At 38.7% G+C, this 13,676-nt stretch overlaps 1 protein-coding gene across 1 annotated transcript in view; it reads left to right on the plus strand.

Moving 5' to 3' along the window:
• The window catches only part of CDH6 (cadherin 6), a 128,220-nt gene that overhangs the window by 89,568 nt on the left and 24,976 nt on the right, over nt 1-13,676 (plus strand). Inside the window, 2 exon segments of the mRNA XM_003359736.5 lie at nt 7,799-8,093; nt 11,847-11,966. Coding sequence (XP_003359784.3) covers nt 7,799-8,093; nt 11,847-11,966 — 415 coding nt within the window.

Consider the following 13,676-nt stretch of genomic DNA (forward strand, 5'->3'; position numbering starts at 1 on the left):
AGCAATTACTAAATTATCTGACAACTTCAGAAGTATGTGTTCTTGATACATAGAGTTATCCTAAAATCAAATGAGAAAAGTATAGAGGTCATTAATATTTATTGATCACCTTCTATGTTCCAGAGACATTAATTATGGATATTTTATCCAATTTTATCTTTACAATATTCATTCCTTCTTTCTTTGCAATCATTAATTACAGAAGATCTAGAATGTGCCACTGTTTTGGGTGCTGAGAATACAGAAGTGAACCAGACAAATTTAGTGCCTGTTTCATGAAACTTGCAATCTGGCTGTTTGCTGCTTGAAACATGAAAATGGCTGTGAAATTCTCAAAAAAAAAAAAAAATTGAGAATGTGCTGATGGCTAAGTGGGGGATAAATTAGGAGTTTATAGCAGGAGAATGTAATGTAGACTAGCAGTTTGGGAAAGAATTCCCTGAGGCAATCAAGATTACAAAGACCTGATGTATGAATTGGATTCACCAGATGTAGATGCTCAAAAGGACTTGACGCCAAGGGGACCACATGCAAGGAGGCCTAGATAAGAGAGTCTAAGGTATCTTTGAGAAACTGCAAAAAGTAGAGTACCCTGGAATAAGGAGCATCAAGGAGAGAATGGTGCATGATGAAGCTCAAGAGAGGGGAAGAGACTGGTTGGGCATTGGGAGACATATTAAGCAGTGGGGATGGGGACTTTATCCCGAGAGTAAAGAGAAAACACTGAAGGACTTTAATTAGAAGAGAGCAGCATGTTCGGAGTTGGTAGTGGTATTAAGTTGGTCTAGTTACAGAAAGAAAAACAGATGGAAAGGAAGCAAGATTGAGTGTGTTAAGAGAGCATCATTGCAATAGACCAAGGAGAAATGGTGGTGACCTGGACCAGGGTGGCACCAGTGGGAATGCAGTTAAGTAGGTGGTGAGTCAAGATATAGGTAAAAAGTAGACTTGGCAGGGGTTGGTGGCTTAATGAATGTGGAGGTGGAGACAGAAGAGAGGTTCTAGGATGACTTTCTGGTGGTCTTTACAGAGATGGGACATAAAGGGGAGAGAAGGTGATGAGGTCAGTTGGGGAGTACTGAGTGTCTAAAAGACTTGCCTGGGAATCAGCTGTATCCTTGACTCTGGATCTCAAGAAAATGTCCACCCTTAGGCTATATAGAGATCTGGACATGAATGGTGCATAGATAATAGTGGAATCCATTTAAAATAGCCAATCTCATTTGGGGAGAGGTATGTGAAATGAGGAAAAACAAGGACCTAAGACATAGGCTTAAGGACTATCAAGACTTAAGGAACCAGAGGAGGAATGCCTGGCAAAGTTAATTATTTTGAGTTTTGTCTTATAGACGACAGCATGAAAACTAAGATAATTAAATTAATTGGTTGATAGAAAAGTCAGAATTCAGAACAAATATTTCCACTTCAAACCCCATCTTCTGAATACTTCATGTTTACGATGAAAGAAGAATTTACTGAAGCATATCTCTGAGCTAGGTCTTTGGTTAAGCACTTTATATGTATTGTTCAGTAATTTTCAGAAAAACCTTCCTGTAAACTAAATATTAATCAGTATTATTGTCATCATGTAGATGAGGAAAATAAGACTTGGGGAAATTAACTAAGTTCCTCAAGGTTACATGACTACTACATAGCATAAATTACACCCATTTCTTTCCCTTGCCCAAGACCATGTTTTTAACATTATGATTGTACTAATCATACTTGAACACTCATCAGAATTACCTAGAGCGGAGTTTTCTGGTGGTTCAGTGGGTTGACGACCCAACCTTGTCACTGCTGTGGTTCAGATCACTGCTGTGGTTGTGGGTTCAGTCCCTAGTCTGGGAGCTTCTGCATGCCATAGATGTGGCCAAAAAATTTTTTTCTTAAGTTTTTTTAAAAAAGAATTACCTGAGATTTCCCATTGTGGCGCAGTGGTTAACGAATCCAACTAGGTACCATGAGGTTTCGGGTTCGATCCCTGACCTTGCTCAGTGGATTAAGGATCTGGCGTTGCTGTGAGCTGTGGTGTAGGTCGCAGACACAGCTGGGATCTGGCATAGGCCGGTGGCTACCGCTCAGATTAGACCCCTAGCCTAGGAACCTCCATATGCCTCGGGAGCGGCACTAGAAAAGGCAAAACAACAACAACAACAAAAAAGAATTACCTGGAAGGCATCTTAAAATATAGATTGCTGGACAACACTCTGAGTTTCTGATTCTAGAGGAAGATGGGGCATGTCTAACTAGTTCCAGCAACCTGCCACAATAATATGCTGCCATAAGTATGTTAATAAAATGATCATCAGATATAAATTAACTCATACTAAATCATTAACATTCAAATATAGCATATTAAAATATGTAATATAAAATTTCATTAAAAGATATTTTTTATTTACCTATGATCTCTGCAATAGAATTTACTCCTAATTCCTGTCATGTACTTCAAGAAATTTCTACCTGGGAATTCCCATTGTGGCTCAGCAGGTTAAGAGCCCTGACTAATATCCAGGCCTCAATCCCTGGCCTCACTCAGTGGGTTAAGGATCCAACGTTGCCATGATCTATGGCATAGGTCACAGACGCAGCAAATAACATTCAATCTACTTAGCATAAAGGTGTTCTCACTGCTGTAACTCTAGTTTCTACACTTCAGTCCCAATCAGACAACATCTTTTCATCATAGCTATTCTCTGATTGTCTTATGACATCTCAGATCAGCGATCATTACGTTCCTTAAAGGGCCACATTACACTCTATGACCATTTTAGCTATAATCCAATTTTTTATTTCAGAAAAAAAAAATCACATAATCCCTTCCCTAAGCCCTTTTCAAGCTTCCGTATGTGCCATATGTGCCATAGAGGTAAGCTTCTGTTTAGACTCTGCTTTCTTGTCTCAATGATGCATAGGTTCAGAAGATTGTTCAATTACTGACTCAGATAAGTGACTCAGTGACCCAGGGTGATGGGAGGAATGGGGCAGCAGTAACTAGCTCCACAAACCACAGAGCACTAAAAACCTGTACAATTAGCATTACACCTTTGAATTAGAGTTAAAAGCAATGTGGGAAATGGCACAATAGCAGATAAAAAAATACTGGCACTGCTTTGGTGACGCCTGCCATAGGGCCATGTCTACAACCCCAATCCCTGTGTTTATTTGTCAAGGTGCTATACTTTAAAAAGTAACAGTAAGTTAATAGAAAAACAAGCAAAGACCGAGAGCTCCTTCTGCAACAAAATGCTACAGGTACAGTAGTAAAAGGCCCTGCCAACCCCAGATGAAATGTGATTTCCAAGGGAAGAGGATAATTTTTACTTGATGGTGAATCGTTAAAAGTGAACCAGATGATTAAACTTAATGGAAAAGCCACATTAAACCGAAATTAGTAAAAACATGCCTTGGGCAGCCTGCAACCTTTTATTTGTTGTTGTTTAACTTCTGCCTTTTACAGTGGCCATGATGAATGACATCACAAAAGAAAAATCCAATTAAAATCTAAGAGCTCAATAAACCCCTAATGTCTACTTGTCACCACCACTTTCACTTGCACTGATGTCTTATGTTTCCTCTTTTCCCCCAAGAAGAGAGAAAAGAACTGGCCCCAGGGGAGTTCTTTGGAAGGGGTGCAAAGTGGGGAAAGAGCACGCAAAGACTTCTGGAGGTTTCTATTCCATTCACTCAATCAGACGTGAAGGATGCACTGGAGGGGGATGAGGTTAAATTGCTTATTATCATGCAATGCCTGAGTGAAGAGATGCACTTTCCCACTAGTTTTCAAATATTGATAAATCAGAATTGGGATCTTCAGAGCCATCCCTGTTCATACTCTTAGTTGGCATCTCTGCTGCCCTTTTATATCGTCTCAGTGTTTGCTCGATAAGTCATCCAAATGGTCTCTCTTGACAGCTAAAAATAAGTTTCTGATTGCTTTTACCTGAATAAATCTTGTGACCAGATGTGGTATTCACCTACTAAATGTGCAACAATTACATATTAAAAGTGATGAAAGAACTGGCCAAGAGGAGTCTATAATCTAGTGGCATGCAGAATATAATAAATCACGTGGAAATGCGGCAGTTGCCACCCAGTAGAAGAATACTGGCTTTTGGAAACAGATTTTACCTTAGAGATACCAAGTTTTTGTAAAATTGGGCTTTTGAAGTCCTCAAAACAAAGTTCTCAAAGTCAAAAGAAAAGCAAAAATGTGTTTATTGGGAACTAAGAACCAATAATAGTAACACTATCTTAAATGTGGAGGCACTTTATAAAACACGTGCTTTTATCGTGTGTTTACGCAAGAATTAACATAGTATTTGTATATAGTCTCTATTTAGTTCTTCACAACAGCCTTATTCTGTGGCTCTATTAGCCTCATTTCCTGATAAGGATACTGGTGCGGGGAGGTTAACTGAGTCTCATGTGATCTTATATTGGGTGAGTGAGAGAGAAGGATCAAGGCCCACACTTGGCATCCTGGTATGGTGCCCCCTGCACTGTGCCAGGCAGCTAACCATGGCTGCCCTGGAGCAGATTGGATGGGCAGTGACACTGGTTTTGCTACTCATGAGTTAATGAAATAGCTTTTTAAGAGCTCTCTTCAGTCATTAGAATTTGCCAATGGAGAGTTAAAACTTTCCCCAGTGGCTCTTTCTGTGTAATCAGGGTTTCAACGTTTTCTTAGCATATCACATTACACAAATCATGGAGTGCTCTTGTTTTACACTTCTTACTGCGTTTGTCTCACTTCTAAGCAATTTCCTCCTCATTTGCATTCATCTTGTATTATTTCTGTCAAATTGCTTTCAAGGCTACTAATTGTATAAATAATATTCTCTTCCTCAAACTCTATTAACTAGCGTTAGCTGTGTGGCACTGGACAGAGTTTATCTCTCAAAACAAGGAGGTTGCACAGAATAATCTATACACCTCTTCTCGAGAAACACTACAAACTCTGGAGCCTCAGTTTTCTTGACTCTGCAGTGATGGATTGATTCTGTTAGCTCATGTTTCCCAAAATGTGTTTCTTGGAAAACTGTTTTGGGGAATATCAATATGAATCACACTCAAAAAAGTATTCATTACATAAGAAAGTTCTAGAAGGCCAGATTAAATGATATTTGGTACAGATTTGGACGATAGGCACTCATATCCTTTCCTATGTTAGTGGGCACTGGGCAACTCCAAGAAAGAAGGAAATATAAAATATTTCCCCAAACTCTTGGGCCAGGGAACTCTTTTTCCTTAGCATTTTAAAGAAATGATATTCCATGGGACACTTTTAGAAAGGGTGGGTTACATATTTTAAAAGTACCTTTTTGTCCTATTTTCAGTTGTGTTTGTGGCACTACTCTGAACATTCCATGCAGTATTAAATCACTTATATCTGGAATCTAATATACAGCACAAATGAGCCTTTCCACAGAAAAGAAAATCATGGACTTGGAGAATAGACTTGTGGTTGCCAAGGGGAGGGAATGGGATGGACGGGGTGCTTGGGGTTAGTAGATGCAGACTGTTGCCTTTGGAGTGGATTAGCAATGAGATTCTGCTGTGTAGTACTGGGAACTATGTCACATCACTTATGATGGAGCATGATAATGTGACAAAAAAGAATGTATATATCTATGTGTAATTGGGTCACCAAGCTGTACAGTAGAAAATTGACAGAACACTGTAAACCAGCTATAATGGAAAAAAATAAAAATCATTATACCAAAAAAAAAAAAAAAAAAGAGGATATGGAGTTGGTTTACCTGTTGCTATATTGCCATTACTGTGGTAACATGGCCCATACTCTGCTCAGACAGAGTTGAAATTAGGTAGAAATTGTTACCAAGCAGAACTTGGTTCTGCTCACCTGCTGCACAACAAAGACAATTTAATGACACTGGGTTGTAATGAAGGAAAGTACAGCATTTATTGCAGGCACCAAGCAAAGAGAGCAGGCACCTCATGCTCAAAAGACCCAAACTCCCCGCTGGCTTTCAGAGAGTTTTTAAAGGCAACATTTGGGGTGAGGATTGCAGCTCATGGACTGTCTTTTGATTGGTTGGTGGAAACAGGGTGATGTTTTGGGAATCTTAAGTCAACCTTCTGATTCCAACCAATCTGGGGTCTACATGCTTGTGTAGCATGTAATTGCCATCCTCCACCTTGTATTTCTGCAGAACTCAAAAATATGTGTCCAATTGTTACATATTTTCCTTCAGGAGGAACTTGGACTCTTCTATCACTGAGCTATTTGCTTTTCCTTTGTTTCTGCATTCCCTCACTTCCTTAATTAGTAACTGCTTGAGTCTGCTCTTTGGAACTCAGTAAAGGCCTAGGAAACTAAAGCCTTTCTCTACAAACAAGAAACAGGGGATACAGTGGGACTTTTGTACCCAGGAGGCCACGCAGGGTCCCTGCATGGTTTCAAGAGTAGCAGCCTTCCCACTAAAACTAACTTGTCTGGATGTGGATGATGCTTACAACTGAGGTCTAAAAATAGGTCTCTTTGATAAAAAGCACTTTTTTACAAACATTTGTGAATAAGGTTAGATTATCTGAAGACCTGTGAGATACTGACTAAACATTTGCTATGGTGGAAAAAAAGAGAACTAAGGAAACAACAGGGAAATCAACAGGGTAGAAATAAAGTTCAGGATAAGTAACATGGGCTACTTTTCCAAGTTAGGATCATCCTCTTCACCTCAGTGGTATCTTCACATTCCATAATTCAACCTTTACTCCAGACCCATTTCCCTGGCTATTAGTCTTATCAGGGCCTCTGCTTGATTACCTTCAGGAGCAGGGAATCTACTACTTTTTAAGACGAGCTTTTCTCATATTAAACTAAAATATGTGTTGAATATTCTTATTTCAGGTGATCTTGTAAATTACCCGGTCGGGGGATTTCAAGGCATTGTCTTTGGCAGCACTCAATATATTTCTCAAACAAAAGTTCTTCCCATTGTGGCTCATTGTGGCAAGGACCTGACATAGTCTCCATGAGGATGCCGGTTTGATCCCTGGCCTTGCTCACTGGGTTAAGGATCTGGCATTGCTGCCAGCTATGGCATAAATCAGAGATGCCTCTCGGATCTATGGTCTGTGGCTGTGGTGTAGGCTGGTAGCTACAGCTCCGATTCGACTCCTAGCCTGGGAACTTCCATAAAAAGAAAAAGAAAAAAAAATATTTCTCAAACATTTCCAGTTGAAGTTCATAAGGAAAAAAAAAAATTCACATTATCCTGGAAAATTGATTACAATCTCCATCACATTAGAAGCAAGCAGATTGACTTGCTTCCCTAAAGTCACCAAGATGGTTAAGTGTAGAGGCAGAATGCACTCAGGTCTCTCCGATTCAAAAATCAAACTCCTTTTCTCAATAGTATACTGCTTCTCTAGTGTGTCTGTGTACATAAAAGTGAAGAGGAGAGTATATTATAGAATCTGAAAGCTGTAGTGAAGATAGGAAAATAGTGAAAAGAGTTTCATTCTGCCAGGCTAATACATCCTGGAGCATCTTGCTATTGCCCTGAACTTTCTTTTTACATTCTTCAAAATAAGGACTACTAAATTTTATTCAAACTCTGTTCCAGTTCTGGAAATTTCTGTGATTATAAGGAAATGTGGTCATTAACGAATGGCATTTACTATCAAAAATTTAAGTAAATAGTAAAAGGAAAAAATCTGCAACCCTTAGAAAGATTTGAATGAAAGTTAAGAAAGCATTGCATCATAAAAACAAAGTTTAATATCAGATGCTTGACTTTTACTTTCTTTAATTTTTTTTCTACCCCAGTTACACTCAGACCAGGATAGAGGGGATGGATCACTTAAATACATCCTTTCAGGAGATGGAGCAGGAGATCTCTTCATTATCAATGAAAACACAGGGGATATACAGGCCACAAGGAGGCTGGACAGGGAAGAAAAACCTGTTTACATCCTTCGAGCTCAGGCTATAAACAGAAAAACAGGGAGACCGGTGGAGCCCGAGTCTGAATTCATCATCAAGATCCATGACATCAACGACAATGAACCAATATTCACCAAGGAGGTTTACACAGCCACTGTTCCCGAAATGTCTGATGTCGGTGAGTGAAATGTGATTCAACCATTTCCTCTGGTGCATCCACTGGGTAATGAATCCTATGAATGAAATTTACTGAGTTGAATGAACTTGGATGCCAAATTCTAAAAGCGTTGTATTTCAAACAATCCATGTATGTCCTTTTTGTCAGTGCCCCATTGTCTCCTAATATTACGCCAGTCTTATTATTTTTAGGAAAACAGCATTTCCTCTAGTGATTAGGATATGAAAAGTGGCAGAGTGAGAGGGGAAGGGAGGATTTACTATTTCTTCTACTGCCTCTCCCACTCTAAATTCCCACTTTATTTCTTGGACTGAAAGAGAGCTCTCTCTACTTCTCTTAGCCCATACTGGTAATAGGCTCCGGGTAAGGATCTCCCCAATGGAAAACAAGAGCTTGAATTTACAGTCCAGACTGAAGAGTAATTATATTTGAGAGAAAGAGAGAAACTCAAAACTTTTTTAAAATCCATAAAAAATATGCAGATGATATCTAGAGGATATATTCTTTACAAAGTGGTGGAAATTAATGAGACCTTCATGACATTAATATGGTAAGTTAATATTTTATGCACAATTCTACTACCAATTTTAAAGTTATTATGTGCCCTTTAATTTGCTTAGATTAGGAAAAGGTAAATAGGCTTTAAATTAAGAAAAAAAAATCCTACCGACATCTCTGTTAGCCACATTAAAACACTTCAGGGGAGATAGTGACAAATTTTAAACTACTTCTATAAAGGGTTATTTTAAGTTTCATTCAGTGTCAAATTCAAAGGAACTAAATTACATAATAAAAACATTTCTATAGTTCTTTGAGTCAGATATCAGAGACATTTCAGTTCAGTTTTAAGACTTGGAAAATACCTAATCCACGGAAGTGATTATGAAACATCCAAATTTTTCTCATAAAGAAGTTGCCGTCACATTACTTGAAGTCATTTTGTTTTGTTACAAAAATCACAAACCATTACCAAAGTTAAGAGGAGGATTAGAATTTTTTTTAGGAAGAAGATTTTTCAGGAAAAATATTTCAGGAAAAATATTTACAAAGTGGTGGAAATTATGAGAACTTCATGACATTAATATGGTAAGAGAATATTTAAAGGGTGAAGGGTGGGAATTAATAAAGGAAGGTCTCTTCCTGAGCAGCACACAGGGCAAGTGTAATCTGATGTGCAACGAGTAACTGCATGACCATAGGGGGCGCCATTTACTTTTGAAGCTATTGTAGGTTTAAATATGTTTTATAAATATTTGGGAGTAGCTGGCAATAACACGTCTTGAGAAAGAGAAGATTTTTTTCTAATTGGTACACAGGCACTGTTATGTTGATATTCATCATTATCATAAATTCACATCATTATTGTGATAGTAAAGGCATCTCAAAGGAATTACAGAAAGGTAATGGGACAACAGCAGGGTGGTATAAATGAACTTTGGTGTCAAAGAGACCTGAGTTTGTCTCTACTAATAAACACCAATGTGGCTTTGGGCAAATAAATGTCTTGTTCTCTCTGATCTCCCAGTTCCATATCTATAAAAAAGAAATAATAAATATCAACTCCTAAATCTTTATTAGAAGGATGAAAGGAGAGGGAGATCCCATTGCAGTGCAGCGGGAATGAATCCAGCTAGTATCCATGAGGATTCAGGTTCAAGCCCTGACCTTGCTCAGTGGGTAGGGGATCCAGTGTTGCTGTGAGCTGTGGTGTGGGTTGCAGACATGCCTTGGATCCTGTGGCTGTGATGTAGGCTGGTGGCTGTAGCTCCGATTCAGTCCCTAGCCTGGGAACTTCCATATGCCCCAGTTCTGTGTGGACCTAAAAAGTAAAAAAAAAAAAAAAAAAAAAAAGAAGGATAAAAGGAGAAAACAAGTGCAGAGCCCCCAGTACCGCATCTGGCAACTAATAGGCACTTGAAATATCCAGATAATCATATTCTAAAAGCAATCAAATTCCATATTGATGTCCCTTCCCAAATTACAAGGATGAGTGCTCTATCGCTGCATCAACATGCTACATCCAGAACATTCAATCTAACACAGTACAGTTTATTTGTTCAATAATTGGAACTGGTTAGATATTTCTAAAGCAATGTAAAATTCTAATATTCCCTAAATGTGACTTCTCTGCCCTGTTTATGGACAGCAGAATCCTAGCAGTATGCTCACTCTTGATCTAATATGAATACCAAAAGTCAGCCATAAAATGATCTTCCCGTCTTGGAAGTCACAGACCCCTTAAAGAAGCAGATAAAATCTACAGATCACCTCCTCAGTGTAATATGCACATTGGCATACACATAAACATTTGCATAGAATTTCACAGTGGTTAGGAATACCTTGAAGGTCGTTATCAACAGTGGTCTCTAAAATAAGAATGCCCATCTAAAAATGTCATAGCTTTCTTTGTACATTTAATTACAGTCATCTTCTGGAATTAAAAATTCCAGATATTTATCCTGTGTTGTTCCAATTAATTTTTTTTTTTTTTTTTGTCTTTTTAGGGCCACACCTGTGGCATATGGAGGTTCCCAGTTTAGGGGTTGAATCGGAGCTGTAGCCTCTGGCCTACACCACAGCAACATCAGATCCTTGCCACATCTGACTGTGACCTATGGCACAGCTCATGGCAACAGCAGATCCTTAACCCATGATCGAGGCCAGGGATCAAACCTGTGTCCTCATGGATGCTAGTCAGATTCTGCTGAGCCATGGTGGGAACTCCCAATCAATTCTTTATTTAATTCAAAACCACTTCTCTGGAGTTCCCGTTGTGACTTAGTGCTTAACGAATCTGACTAGAAACCATGGGGTTGCAGGTTCAATCCCTGGCCTCGATCAGTGGGTTAAGGATCCAGCATTGCCATGAGCTGTGGTGGAGGTTGCAGACGTGGCTCAGATCCCACGTTGCTGTGACTCTGGCATAGGCTGGCAGCTACAGCTCTGATTAGACCCCCTAGCCTGGGAACTTCCATATGTCACAGGTGCAGCCCTAAAAAGACCAAAAAAAAAAAAAAAAGAAAAACCACTTCTCTTAAAGTTCAAAGTCTTTCAACCTCTTAGAATTATCAGATAGATTTATCTCTTAGGATGCTTTTATTTGCAAGTAACAGAAAATCCAATTCAGATTACTTCAAACAGTAGAAGTGTTTATTGGTCACATTCCTTAGGTCTACAAATAAAACGGACTTTGAACATGGTTTGATCTGGGTTCTTGCTATTTCTCTGTAATTTTTTGTCCTATGCCGCTTTGTCTTCAGGCTGGCATTGCTAAGACCACAAAATAGCTACTGCATTTTCAGGCTCTGCATCAGCACATTATAGTCCAAGAATAAAAGCACCTAGGACACAGCAAATTTCCAGCAAAATCACAAAAGACCCTCTGATCAAACTAATCCTTATAGAAAAGATAGTGCGAGATGCCAATGGATGTAGGCCTAGATAACTTGAATCACCATAGCAAGAATCCAGTCAAATTTCATCCTTGGAGATGGGTTGGAATCAGTTCTACCCAAAGTCATGGTCATTCCTGTACTTGCTTTAACCTAATCCTTACGATATTTATGTATGTTGATCACGTTCCTTCAGAGTGAGGTATCCAAGGCTTCTTAGCCTAGCATCCTACTGTTTCTCCACTTTCTTGCCGTGACAGTTTTGTGTAGAAGTCAGATTGTGTTTTCTCCTCATGTGTGTGTATCAAGGATCTGCAATGAACCTTTAATTTCTTTTCAATTCATGCTTCTCTCATTACAGGCACATTTGTTGTCCAAGTCACTGCAACCGATGCTGATGACCCGACATACGGGAACAGTGCTAAAGTTGTCTATAGCATCCTCCAGGGACAGCCCTATTTTTCAGTTGAATCAGAAACAGGTTAGAATTCCTTTTGCATCTTCTTCTTACAATCTGTAATTTTAGTTGACATGCTCAGCTGAGCTAGCATATTTTTAAATAAAACAATCAGTGTGATTGAATGTTCTTAGATTCGTCTCCCAAACACCAGTGATATATTTGTAAACATGACATCTAGATCGTTTTAATCAAGAAATCTGACAATGGCTCTTTTATCCACCCATGTTTTCACAAGGCAGATTCAGAAAAATCACGCATTGCTTTATTTTTTTTTTTTTCCTCCAGTTGGAGGTAAAGCTGAAAGGCCAACCCCTTCTGATAGCCAGCAGGGCTGTTGACACATATTCTGATTCTTCTTTTTTCTAGTTATTTGGTAGGATGGCATTTCTCTACCCTGCCCTGAAGCTATATGGAACCACATGATTTATTTGGGACAATAAAATGTGACAGTGAGATGAGTCATTTCCAAGCAGAGCTTCTAGACCTGGTGGACAATCTTGCACCATGTTCCCTTCCTCTTGCCACAGTGGTCAGGATGGAAACCAGTATCGAGTAGGTCTCCAGCCTGAATGTCTAAGGATTGTCCTGAGCAGGGCTTCTTACTGGCCTGCACAGAGCACTTTAGCTGCGTTAAGCCACTTAGCTTTTCCATTGCCTAGCTTATCCTGATACTGCCCTAAAAAACAAAGTGGATTGCCTGAATGGAATCCTTTTCTCAACATCTCATTTTTCTGCCCTGTCTCCACAATGTAGCATGGTGTCTTATGATGAATTGTTTTTTAGTAAATATCATGGACACTGTGCAGTAAATTCTACACATATTTTTGCTATCACCACAGGAGTCAAGTTCCTTTTATACAAATTTCAAGTATCCATTATTGTTAGTAGAAATCAAAACTTTCTAGGTTACTATATCCAGTTAGAAATCATGTAAGAGGTGCAGTGAACTTGGAAAGAATCCCAAGGAGAAAGAAAATGTTGAGTTTAAAAACAATGAGGATGAAAAATTAGAATTATTCAACTTAAAGGACAAAAGGCTAAGGTGATCTCCCATATTTAAATACAGAAGTACTATTATTTGGAGAACAGAAAGCAGCCTCACTTTCACTGAAGCCGGCACTAGAGTAATAAAATTGACCTGTTGTCTGAGGTATTCTTGTTAAAAATTTAAAAAAAGATATTTTCAGCTTCATTAGTTGTTCAGCACTGGACTGTGATACCAGAGAAGGTTATAAAGGCCTTCTCTAGGGATTTTTGAAAGAATGTTGTTAATTTAAGCATAAGGCTTACATAAAAATTAGGCAAACTTTCAGAAGTCCTTTCAATTATTATTTTATAACTACTTAACAATAGAGATAAATTTTACCTAACTTAAGCATGTCGGTCAACTGCTGGGAACTCTTAAACTAATGTTCACATCAGCTTTAGGGAAAAATTCTCTAGGATCATACAGGGTGATCATTATAAGAGAACTGATGCTGTGTTTTCACATAAGGCCATAGTTTTGTGGTTTTGAAGATCCTCAGAACATTCACTATGTTGGGTATATTAGATGAGCAATTAGCCAATTTAGTAAAGTGAAACTCAAGAGTCAGTTTAAAAAAAAAAAAAAAAAAAAAAAGGAGTTCTTGTTGTAGCTACATTTTCTCTTGTGAGGATGCAAGTCAGATCCCTGGCCTTGCTCAGTGGGTTACTGGGTTAAGGATCCAGCATTGCTGCAAGCTACAGCAT

The sequence above is a fragment of the Sus scrofa genome, chromosome 16 (genome assembly GCF_000003025.6).
Source record: "Sus scrofa isolate TJ Tabasco breed Duroc chromosome 16, Sscrofa11.1, whole genome shotgun sequence".
NCBI lineage: Eukaryota > Metazoa > Chordata > Mammalia > Artiodactyla > Suidae > Sus > Sus scrofa.